Consider the following 12219-nt stretch of genomic DNA (forward strand, 5'->3'; position numbering starts at 1 on the left):
GAGAAGTCCAAGGCGGATTCTAGTCCCATTGTCTTCTGTTAATTTTCATTAACTAGCTCTTGAATACGTGACCGACTGGGAAGTCTGGCCTTAGTCTCCCCATCTGTGAGGGCAGACTAGTTACTGAGCTGCATTTTGCAGAGCTCTCAGGTTCCAGGGAGTTGCTTGAAGGGGCTCTGAGGGTAGAGGGTTGCTGGGTAGGTGGGGTGCCTGTCCCACCACCATGTCCTTAAGAAAAGCATCTCTGCTTTAGCCCTGTACATTGGTTTCTCTAGAATATTTTGGTGAAAGGATGTAGTTTTACAAAGTTTGAGAATCAGTGACTTCTAGGGTCCCTTCTGTTTCTAAAGTTCTGAGTATTTGATCCCCTTATTAGCAATAACACAGGGGGTCGTTGAAATCCAATTTTGTTCTTCAGCTCAAGTAATTATGTATCAATTATGGATGAATTTTTGATAAAAATTAAGATGTTTGGGAATTCTCTGCCCAACCCATCCTCAGCAGTCATTCTGCTCCCAGCTCCCTCTTAGGATCATGCCAAGACAACCATGTGTAGGTCCCACCAGCCAACCCTCTAAAACTGCTCATGGAAATAATAAAAGCCCAGACATTTGTGCTCAAAAGAAAGATAAACCAGATGCTTCTGCAAGCACATTCTCTTCCTTTGAAGACAATCAGCTGATAAACTGACCCAGAAAACCCCAAATGTAAGTAGGTGCCATTGGAATGTGCAGTTGCTGGTATGTTGAGAAGAATTTGTTTGGAAGTGTTTTCTTTTGTTTGCAGTGGAGCTTAGAAATGTGCAGACACTTGTATTTTTTTTGTACTTTGAATGCTGTCAAAGGCACTTTTTAATGCTCCACCAGCAGGAGCGTCTAGATTTTTCCAAATCAAGACTCTGGGTCAATAGTCTAGTTTTAGGAAACATTCCAACCCTGATATGGTGTGTGTTTTAGATCGAGGTCAGTGGTTCTCAAAGTGTCTTCCCTGAACCACACTACCTGGAAAATAATTTAAAATGTTATATTTTTGGCAGTTCCCAGACCTAATGGATCAGAATTTCTGGAATCAGGGCCCAGCAATCTGTGTTTTAACATGCACTACAGGTGATGTGAATTCACACAGAAGTTTCAGAGCCACTGGTCTAAACTACTACTGAGGAAGGGTCTAGAGAAATAACTAGAATCCAATGTACCCTTGAAAAATCAACCTTGCCAACCCACTCATAGAAATGCTAAAAATTCATTAAAAATCCCACTAGCCTCTGTCTGTCCTGGCTGATGGCTCAGTTGGTTGGAGCATCATCTCATATCCCAAAAGGCTGTGGGTTGCATCCCTGGTCAGACGACATACGAGAGGCAACCAATTAGTTTTTTTCTCGCATCAATGTTCCTCTGTATCTCTCCCTCCACCACCCCCTTCCTCCCTCTCTAAAATTAATAGAAACAAATTCTCAGGTGAGGCTTAAAAAAAATCCTGCTGTTTGTATCTACACTCAGCCTCAAATCCAACCTCTGAGCAGCCCAACTCAAAAACAAATTAAAAAAAACAACAAAAACTGCTAAAGAATAAGTATTCAAATTCATTAAGATTCCTAGTTAATTATGTTTAATTTAAAAAGAAGACATCAACTTTCATCCTGGATGTCAAAAACCTTTCCAAAAATGTTCTAGTCACTTTGCCCCAGGGGTTCAGGCTGGCCTGGAGAAAGGCATGGCGTGTCCGCAGGGTATGTTGACTAGAGCCTACATCATTTTTAAATTCTGGGGATTTCAAAGAAAAAAAGGCAAAGAAATAAAGCCTGCTCCCTACAATTTTCTTAAGATAAGCAAAATCAGGCATTATTGGGATATATATATATATATATATATATATATATATATATATATATTAGACCTAAATATAATATCGAGATGTGATACTATATATATTTTATTTATACACACACACAATGATTCCAATGTCTGGCACAAATAATGCCCCTTCTTTTATTACAAAATCATAACCATATAATTCTGTAATGTAATGATATCATACTCAAGCACACCATATGACATTTTAGGGGAAATGTTCAAATTAAAACTATAAATTATTGCACCCATATTATTACACTACCAACCACACTCAAGCAGGCAGGTTACTTCTGCCAGACACTGTACAATGAGTCTTAGAGGTTAGTCAAACCCAAATACTTAAAAGTTGTCAGGAACTCTTGCTACATTAAAAGTCTTCAAATCTGAATAACTTGGGCTATATTGTTAGTGGTATGTTGAGGAATTTACTTCATTTCAAAGTGCATAGCAAATAGTGGCTTGCTCTAGTTTACTTGCTATTAAAAATACAGTAACTCATTATTTAAATGGAGATTTAATTACATGGGAAATATTAATAGATAGAAGTTTTGTGAAAATAATGCTAATAATGTGACAGTGCTATCACACACACTATGGTATTTTCCAAGCAAGATTTAAGTCTAGGTTAATGATCTGAGCTGTACCCCATTTCCCATGGCCACATTCAGGGGTAAATCCCTTCCTTAAGACAAAAGGAAATGAGCACTAAGACTGAATTCACAGTCAAAACCTTATTGATCTGATGTGCAGAGACATTCAAAGATTTGTCAACCAAAATCACTGATATGACCAGCCAGCAAGATATGAATGTTACTCTTCCATTTCACCTCCTTCTTCTCATCTGAGGACCTCAATGGAGAGAGAACCTGAAGGTCCAGCTTTCACCTGCTGACCCTAGAGGGGCTGTCTTATATTGGGTTCCTCAGAAGCAGACCCCAAGGCAAGGATTGGGAACATGTCATTTTTCTGAGAGGTGATTCCAGAAGTACTAGTAAGGGAGGCAGGAGTGATACAGGGAAAGAAAGAAAGAAAGAAAGTAAAAGTATGCAATAAGCAGGTCATCACACTGGACAACCGAGAGACTAGAAAACTCACCTCTGAAGTGTTGCTATAAGGGGTGGGCCAGCTGAAGGACTCACCCATCTCCTGTCCCTCAGTGGCTGAGGGTCACTTGTGGGGTGCTAATTCCCACACTCTGGACTGTGCCTCCTGCAGATCACACACATTCCCATAATAGCCAGAGAGATACAGGAAGTTGCCAGTGTGTTCAGCATGTCTGAGTGACCTTGGGGGTGGCCCAGGGGAGATGGACAGGGCATATCAAGTGTGGAGGGGCCATCTTTACCCAGAGACACTAGCTTTGTGCCTGTCTCATGGGAGACAGAGGTTCCCTGACTATCCTTGGGGAGTGGAGAATAATCCATGGACACAAAGACTCTACTCCTGCCTGTATCTGCCACAGGTGGGTGGGGAGCCTCTGAAGTTATTTAACTCCACCAAGGGTGAGTTTCCTTACTAGCAAAGGGAGGGGGCTAGACTGGGTCATCTCTGGGGGTGAACCAACAACCACAAGGCTGTTCCAAGGCTCCTACAAGCTAGTGCAAGGACTTCCCAACTCGGTGCATTTGCATACTGTGTTCGTGATTTCTGCTTTATCCGAGTACCACTTATTGCATCATTCAAACACCCTGTATTTTCTTCAAATTGATTCATTCTTTCTTGCATGTATTTAAAAGAAACTTTTTTATGCCACCTGCTGTAAGGAAAGGTAATCATAAAAATAAATGCACAACTATTAAAAAGTTGTTCCTCCATGCACCATCTAAGATCATCTCTCCCTGCACCAGAGTTATGTACCCCACCCTCTGGAGAAAGCTAAGCTGGCATCCATCACATCAAGTGCTCTGTACTAATAACCATGACAGGTAAGTCACATACACTATTACGTCATTTAATTCTCAGTAGGCACAGGTCCTCTTCCACTTCCGGAAGTCACTCTCTGTCCATTGCAAGGTGGGAAGTGAGCCGTGAGTTGTAGTTCACCCAATCCCATTCCAACAAACATTCAGGCGAAGACGAGGCTAAGGCTAAGGGTGGGAAGACACAAGGACACTGGTCCCTTCCATCTGGAAGCAAAGAGGAATCTAGTGGCCAGCTCACGAGATTGGCTCAATAGGGCACCATCGTCTCTCCGTCTAGCCTGGGAACGACACCACTTTTGGTAAAACAAACAGAAAAATGAACACATCTGCTCCTATGCTGGTGCAAACTATTATTGTTCCCATTTCACAGATGAAGAAGCTGAGGCTGAGAGATGAGACAATTCATCCAAATTCTCACAGATACTCAGCAGTGGTGTGAAGTGTCCTATTAACAAGCACTCCTTTTTGTACAGCACATCCCAGTGTGGGCAGAAGTGTCTTTCCTTCAACCCAGGTAACAGTCACCACGATGTCCTGAACTGGCCCTTACTCATGTTCTTGGTAGCATATTTCCCCAGAACCTTTTGTAACATTCTCACAGGGTTGATACTTCAATCATCACATGCTGTCACAATGTACATAAAGGTGTTACAGCTGTGTTTTCGGAGCAGGGAAATGATAGGATGCAAATTTCCCTTATTTTTCATTATCTCTACTATCTTATTTTTCTACTGAGAATATATGTTGGTTTTGTAGTAAAAGAAAAACAGCAGAAGGCTTGAGCTTGTTTTTAAATCCAGTGTCACTTACCTTATTAAAGGAAAGCACATGATGACACCAGATGAGTGACAACCTTAGAGGTAACTCCAGAGAGAGTTCTTCATCCAGCAAGGACAAACACTCAAACCAAAACACTTTGGGATGGGAGTGTTGGGGAGGAGCTAGATTGGCCTTTACCTGAAGGCCATCACCTTCAAATCAAGTCCTCTGCGTTAGGTGGTCTGTGGTCAAGATGGAAGCCCTATCTGGCAACTTGGGATAACCACCAAAACAAAAATGGGATGAACTGCTAGTGTCAGCAGAACAGCTGGTTAATGTCAGATGTTACTAAGGCCCATATCCCATCTCAGACTTCCAACAGGCTTGGGGACATCACAACGATCGATACAAGGCCAGTCACTGAAGCACACTCTCACCCCACCTTTATGTTTGTACTGGGGTGCTCCTATGTTCCAGTGGGCATGAGACAGTCCCAGTTTCTATCACACAAACTGCACCTCCTTTCACAGTGTCCTAGTTTGGACAATACCTTATATGCTCAGACAGAAAAGGGCACACAAGTATTAGATGGTAGGTAACACAGACAAAGCAAAATTCAGTTTTCCCAGATATTACTTCTGACTTTCCCACTGACCAGCCGAATAATCCTAGACAACTGAGGTTGGACAAAGCCACAGAAACCAAGAATCCTGAGCTAACCCTGACTATCTGAAGTGGTTGCCTGGAGTTCCATGTAGAAAAGAATCTTAAGGCCACATCTGGGCACAGAGGGAAGGAAGAGTGTTTTATCAGCAATTCTGATGAGGTTATGGGCAGGGAGGATAGGAGTGAAAGGCAGCCATGTGCCCTGAACAAGAAACCCTTCAACTAAACTTCAGCTAAACAGTCTCCATGGGTCCTTCTGCTCTGACATTCGAACTCTGAAATGATCAGGAAAGGATAATTATCCTTGATTTATCCAGCCTCTGTGGTCCAGGATCAGTCTGCTATTTGGTAGTCAGGTTCTCCTGATAAGCAAAATAGTCTAAGCTGCCAGGATAATGGAGGATCAGTAGAAGGAAGCTCTCCCTGCAAAGAACCCCAAACAACCTCTGCAGGAGGGTCTCCAGCAAGCAGCTAAGAATCCTTGGTGTCCCCCACGTGGCTACTTCAAGAGTGAAGAGTTTCAGGGGAAATGGAAATTTTTTCCACTGTGCCCTGGCTGGTGTGGCTCAGTGGAATGAGTGCTGACCTGCAAACCAAAGGGTCACTGGTTTGATTCCCAGCCAGGGCACATACCTGGGTTGTGGGCCAGGTCCCCAGTAGGGAGCACACGAGAGGCAACCATACATTGATGTTTCTCTCCCTCTCCTTTCCCCTCCCTCCCCCTCTCTAAAAATAAAATAAATAAAATCTTTAAAACAATTTTTCCCCACTGCTCTCTTGAAAGTTTTCCTGTAATCTTAAGATTCTTAGCCAAAAGGATAGAGGTATCATTGCATCCAAATAATCGCACTGCCCAAAGTAAGTTCCCTCCTAAATTTGGTGTTTGTGAACAGGATGTCTGAATTGCAAAACAAAACCAGTCACTGTAATGCTGGCACATTTTGATAGCCCAGCACAAGCAATAAACTTAATAGTCTAGGTTCTCTCTCAAGATCCTGTATCTTGTGGTAGAGGAATGTGTGTCTGTGTGTGTGAGTTCACACAAAGATTTAGCTGAAATTACAAAGTCAAGAAAGAGAGTGACAGCAAAAGAAAGAGGTGGATCTTAAAATAACAAAAGAGGAGGTGTGGAAAACACTCATCATGGCTATTTAGTTCAGTCCTGTTATTAATCTACTCAAACCCAAGGACACACTCAGCTCACCTTGTTAAGACGCCCAAGCATTTCCTTTAGCAGCAGTTGACATTCACATTCATTTTCATACCTGCAAATTGGACACATAAGTGAAAGCTGGGCAGCTTCCATAATTCCACAAGTGTTGATCACACAATCAGCATTAAATGTAATACAATATGAGTACTATGCCCTCTCTTTTAGAAGGGGTTCCTAATGTTATAGCAGAAGCTGATGCTGCATTTCCAAGCCCACTGCTTCCCAAAGTCTTTCACATCCAATAAAGTGACAAAATGCTTTGGCTTCAATTATCTGATTGTACATAATTATTTTGGTTTTCAGCAATTTGGACAGTTGACTATATTCATCATTGTATTTTGATGGTTTTATTTGTTTTTATTTGATTTGATTATATTGAGTCTTTGACATGCTAAAAACCTGATTTTGAAATTATTAAACTATTCAAGTAGTAAATATACCTAACAAGGCTGTATATACCTTCCTCTTTCTGTATTATTTTCACCTGCTTTGGCTAGCCATCAGCTCCCCTCTGGAATGCGAAACCCAACCTGGTGTGTGTATATTCATGTGTATGAATGGTTATGGCTTTAATTGCTTTTATAATAACTTTCAAATCCCACTATCCCAGTCAGAATATTGAAACTTCCCATAGGGAGCAAGAGAGGAAATAAACTTATGGAAATTATTAAATAAATTACAAAACCTAAAAGGACTGCACCATGGTGGAGATATAACTCAGAACCAAGTGAAATCAGGAAACATCAGTATGGCCATTTCTTTATCAGGGGCTCAAGGGAGTAGTGCTTGCCCAGCACATCACAGCAGGCCCTGGTCTAATGACCAGGTAAAGGCCATCTGGGGATCTAGGGGCTCCTATTACCCATGGAGCTAGGTGTCTGAATCAGCAAGCACTTCCCTTTGTTGTAGAAAATGTGAGCTTCATCTGAATGAGGTCTAGTCCTATCACTGGACCTCACTCCACAGGAGTCCAAGAATGACTTCTCTCAACAACAGTGTTCTAGAAAGAGTATAGACCTGGGGCAAGAAAACTTGAGTTGAAATTCTGCCACCCAAAGGCCCTCTTCAAGCTTCAGTTTTCCCATGAAGGACTATAACAGGTGAATTTTCGAGTCCCTTTTTCCAGCTTCAAATAAGATACTCTGAATCAAAACCAGAAACAGAAGGACTGATAGGAATAGAAGCAATGATTTGATCTGATAAATATTCTCAGTACACAGTGTTGAATAACCTGCCCAAGATTTGTACTGAGAATGTGGAACTCAAACAGAGAACATATTTAAAGAAAGCCCTCTGGTTTACCCTAGGCCAAGGTGTTCACTGGAATTACTAATGGAGCTCAAAAAATTAAAATTCCTGGGTCCCACCTGAGGTCCAGGGTAGAACCTGAGTATCTATATATTTTAAATTAACTTACATAATTTTTTAAAGACTTTATTTATTTATTTTTAGAGAGGGAAGGGAGGGAGAAAGAGAGAGAGAAACATCAATGTGCAGTTGCTGAAGGTAATGGCCTGCAACCCAGGCAGGTACCCTGACTGGGAATCAAGCCTGTGACACTTTGGTTCGCAGCCCACACTCAATCCACTGAGCTATGTCAGCCAGGGCTAACTTATATAATTTTTAAATGGATAAACCTCTTATATGGTTAGACAGTATTTTTAAACTACATAAAAGGATGTTCAGTTAAAGTCCTCCTCCTGCTTTGGTCTCCCGGATCCTACTCCCTTATCCCCCAGTGTAGCCACTGTCATTAGTTTTTTGTGTGTATTTGCATCTTTTTTCCTTATGCAAGCAAAAAATTTCTACTCTCTTCCTTTCTTTTTAAAATAAATGACAATAACACACTATTCTTGTGTTTTCACAATTGCATAGTATTCCATTACATGAATGAAGCACAATTTTACAAACTGCCTACTACCAATAGGCATTTAGGTTACTGCCAGGCTTTTGCTACTGCAGATTACACAGCAGTGAATATCCCTAGAGATATATATAAACTTGACATTTGCTGGAGTAAATTCCTTGAAATGGCCATGCTGAGTCAAAGAGCACACACATTTATAACTTGAAAAGATGTTGACAAATTGCTGAGTATCCTTTTGGTTTTTAATGGCTCATTTTAATGCATTATTCAGTCTGGCAGAAGTGGAGCCATGCCCCAGACCAAAGCTTCTGAAACTTCTTCAACTATCAATCACCAGTAAGCCTTGTTAAAATGCAGCTTCTGTTTCAGAAGCTCTGCAATGAGCCCAAGAGTCTCCATTTCTAACCAACTCCTGGGTGATGCCAATGCTGCTGGTTCATGGACCACACTTTGAATAGCAATTTCCAGGTGTTAGTTGTGATGTGTTGAAAACAATTTAGACTTAGCCTGTCCAACACTTCAACCCAGTCCTAGTGCAGCAATTCACTAGCTGAGTGACCTTGTTCCAAATCCCTACATTTTGTGAACCTCAGTCTCCTCATCTGTTGAATAGGTGCAGGCAATACCATCTATAACTGGCTGTGAGAATTAAATACCATTAATGCATCTCAAAAATACTGTGCTGAGCAAAAGAAGCTAGACACATAAGAGTACATCTGTAATATTTCATTTTTGTGAAATTCTAGAACAGGCAATAGAAATGAGAACACTGGATGACTCTGGGTTTTTCTGAGATTGGGGGTGGTTCAGGATGACAATTGAAGATTGACTTGGAAAGGGCAGAAGGGAACTTTCTAGGGCAGAGGAAACATCTTGCTTGTTTGGTAGCTACATGGGTATGTACATTTGTCAAAACCCACTGAACTACGTACTTTAAATCTGTGCCTGTTATTATATGTAAATTATACCTATATTTTAAACACATTAAATGTAAATGATAACATTTCATGTAAACTGTGAAGTGCCATCAAAATAGATACTAATCTCATCTGAGGCAAATGCACCGCGTGCATGCCCCAGCCTTCCGCAGGGATGATGACCAGAAGCCAGAGATGGCTCTCTAACCTTGGGTGGGAGCCTGCTCTCCGATCCGCGCCGCGGGTGCCCCCCACCCCCCCACCCCCGCCCCCTGCCCTGCCTCAGTTCCCCCCCCCCACCCCCCCCCCACGACAACGTTTACTTGCTACAGTACTGGTCGAGAGCGCGCTGCGCCTCCGCGCCCTGGTGCTCCAGTCGGGCGCGCTCAGCCGCCAGATCCCTAGTGCGCTGGCGGTTGCCTTCGACTTGGTGGATGAGGGCATCCTCGGGAAAGGCCAGCTCGCCCAGGCGCTGAAAGGCGTCCAGCTGCCGCCGGAGTACGCCATGGCGTTGCTCCAGCGCACGGGCCCGTTGGACTTGGGCAGCTACCCGCTGCCCGAGCTCCTTCAGTGCTGCCAGGTTAGGCGTGGTGGCGGGGCCCTCCGACAGGCAGTCGGGAACCTCCTCCGAGTGCTCGTACCGCTCCTTCTGGGCCTGGAAGACGTAGCTGCTCCTGTACATGGCTCTTCTGCTGAAGAGTGTGCTCAAAGCCTACTCCAGGGGGCCCCTGACAAAGCCAGCAGCCGGCTAAATAAACATTGGAGGCCCCTGCGCACTGCTGGAACGCTCCAGAGCTAATCAGCTGTTGAGCTCAAAACTGTGCCAGCCTGGGGAAAAATAAAAGGCAGCAGGGATATTTTTGTGGGCTGGATTAACAGACCATACAGCTCTGGGGCTTGGAAGGTTAAACTGGGCAATGAGATTTTTGTTCTGTGATTGTTAAAGCCTGTTGCTATACGATTGAATGGGGTCAGGAGGACAAAAGGGGCATGACTTTCTTTTGATTGGTTCCACTAGAATTGTGAAGAAAGCCCAAGGAGCTTATTAAACTTGGACCAGATCAAGAGCCCAAGGACCCCTCCCTTTGTCTGTGTCTTTCAGGCAAGCTTTCAACTATAGAACTTTTTAACAATACCATTTTTTCTGATTTCTTAAGTAATTCTTTTTAAAATATATTTTACTTTATTGATTATGCTATTACAGTTGTCCCAATTTTCCCACTTTGCCCTCCTCCACCTGGTACCCCATTACCTCCAACAATACCCCCTGCGCTTAGTTCGTGTCCATGGGTCATGCATATAAGTTCTTTAGCTTCTCCATTTCCTATACTGTTGTTAACATCTGCCTATTTTGTACCTACCAATTTGTGCTTCTTTTTTTTAATTTTATTTTAATTGTTGAAGTACAGTTTTCTATCTTTTACTCCCATCCCAGCCCACCCACCTATCCCTCCCCACCTCCCTCCCATTTCCACCTGCCCCTAGTTTTTGTCCATGTGTCCTTTATACTTGTTCCTGTAAACCTTTCCCCTTTTTCCTGAAATTCCCTCTCCTCTCCCCTCTGGACACTGTCAGCCTGTTCTCTATTTCAGTGTCTTTGGTTATATTTTGCTTGTGTCTATGCTTTGTTGTTTAGGTTCCTGTTAAAGGTGAGATCATATGGTATTTGTCTTTCACCACCTGGCTTATTTCACTTAGCATAATGCTTTCCAGTTCCATCCATGCTGTTGCAAAGGGTAGGAGCTCCTTCTTTCTTTCTGCTGCATAGAATTCCATTGTATAAATGTACCATAGTTTTTGATCTTTTCATTTACTGATGGGCACCTAGGTTGCTTCCAACACTTGGCTATTGTAAATTGTGCTGCTATGAACATTGGGATGCATTGGTTCTTTTGGATTGGTGTTTCAGGGTTCCTACAATATAATCCTAGCAGTGGAATTGCTAGGTCAAAAGGCAGATCCATTTTGAGTTTTCTGAGAAAATTCCATACTGTTTTCCATAGTGGTTGTACCAGTCTGCAATCCCACCAACAGTGCACTAGGGTCTGCTTTTCTCCACAACGTCTCCAACACTTGTTTGTTTTGCTTTGTTTGTGATGGCCATTCTGACTGGTGTGAAGTGCTATCTCACTGTGGTTTGAATTTGCATCTCTCTGATAGCTAGCAATATTAAGCATCTTTTCATGTGTCTCTGAATCCTCTGTATGTCCTCCTTGGAAAAGTGTCTGTTCAAGTCCTTTGCCCATTTTTTAATTGGGTTGCTTGTCTTCTTAGAGTGGAGTCATGTAAATTCTTTATATATTTTGGAGATTAAACCCTTGTCTGAGGTATCATTGGCAAATATGTTTTTCCATACAGTTGGTTCTCTTTTTATTATAGTACTGTTTTTTTTTAAGCTGTGCAGAAGCTTTTTATTTTGATGAAATCCCATTTGTTTATTCTTTATGTCCCTTGCTCTGGGGGACATACCAGTAAAAATGTTGCTGCGTGAAATATCTAAGATTTTCCTGCCTATGTTCTTCTCTAGGACTTTAATAGTGTCATGACTTATATTTAAATCTTTTATCCACTTTGAATTTATTTTTGTGTATGGTGTAAGCTGATCCTCGAGTTTCATTTTTTGCCCGGAGCTGTCCAGTTCTCCCAACATGATTTGTTGAAGTGGCTATTGTTACCCTGTTTTACATTGCTGCCCCCTTTATCAAATATTAATTGACCACAGAGACTTGGGTTTATTTCTGGGCTTTCTGTCCTGTTCCATTGGTCTATGTTTTTATGTCAATACCAGGCTGTTTTGATTGCAGTGGCCTTGTAATACAGTTTGGTATCAGGTATTGTGATCCCTCCTACTTTGCTTTTCTTTCTCAAAATTGCAGCAGCTATTCAGGGTCATTTATGGCTCCATATAAATTTTTGAAGTGTTTGTTCTATGTCTGTGAAATATGCTATTGGTACTTTAAAAGGAATTGCATTGAATGTGTAAATTGCTTTGGGTAGCATGGACATTTTGATGATATTAATT

At 42.1% G+C, this 12219-nt stretch overlaps 1 protein-coding gene across 4 annotated transcripts in view; it reads right to left on the bottom strand.

Moving 5' to 3' along the window:
* The window catches only part of BFSP1 (beaded filament structural protein 1), a 43694-nt gene that overhangs the window by 21098 nt on the left and 10377 nt on the right, over positions 1-12219 (bottom strand). For 2 of the 4 annotated variants that reach the window (XM_045832823.1, XM_045832822.1), the window contains exon 2: positions 6405-6465. In XM_045832823.1, the coding sequence (XP_045688779.1) occupies positions 6405-6425 (21 nt within the window). In that variant the 5' untranslated portion in view covers positions 6426-6465. Of the gene's footprint in view, positions 1-6404; positions 6466-9520; positions 10026-12219 lie in introns of all 4 variants that reach the window. The other 2 variants (XM_045832820.1, XM_045832821.1) reach the window with 2 other exon arrangements.

This window comes from Phyllostomus hastatus, unplaced genomic scaffold, assembly GCF_019186645.2.
Source record: "Phyllostomus hastatus isolate PE091 unplaced genomic scaffold, TTU_PhHast_1.1 phas_contig_17, whole genome shotgun sequence".
Classification (NCBI taxonomy): Eukaryota; Metazoa; Chordata; class Mammalia; order Chiroptera; family Phyllostomidae; genus Phyllostomus; species Phyllostomus hastatus.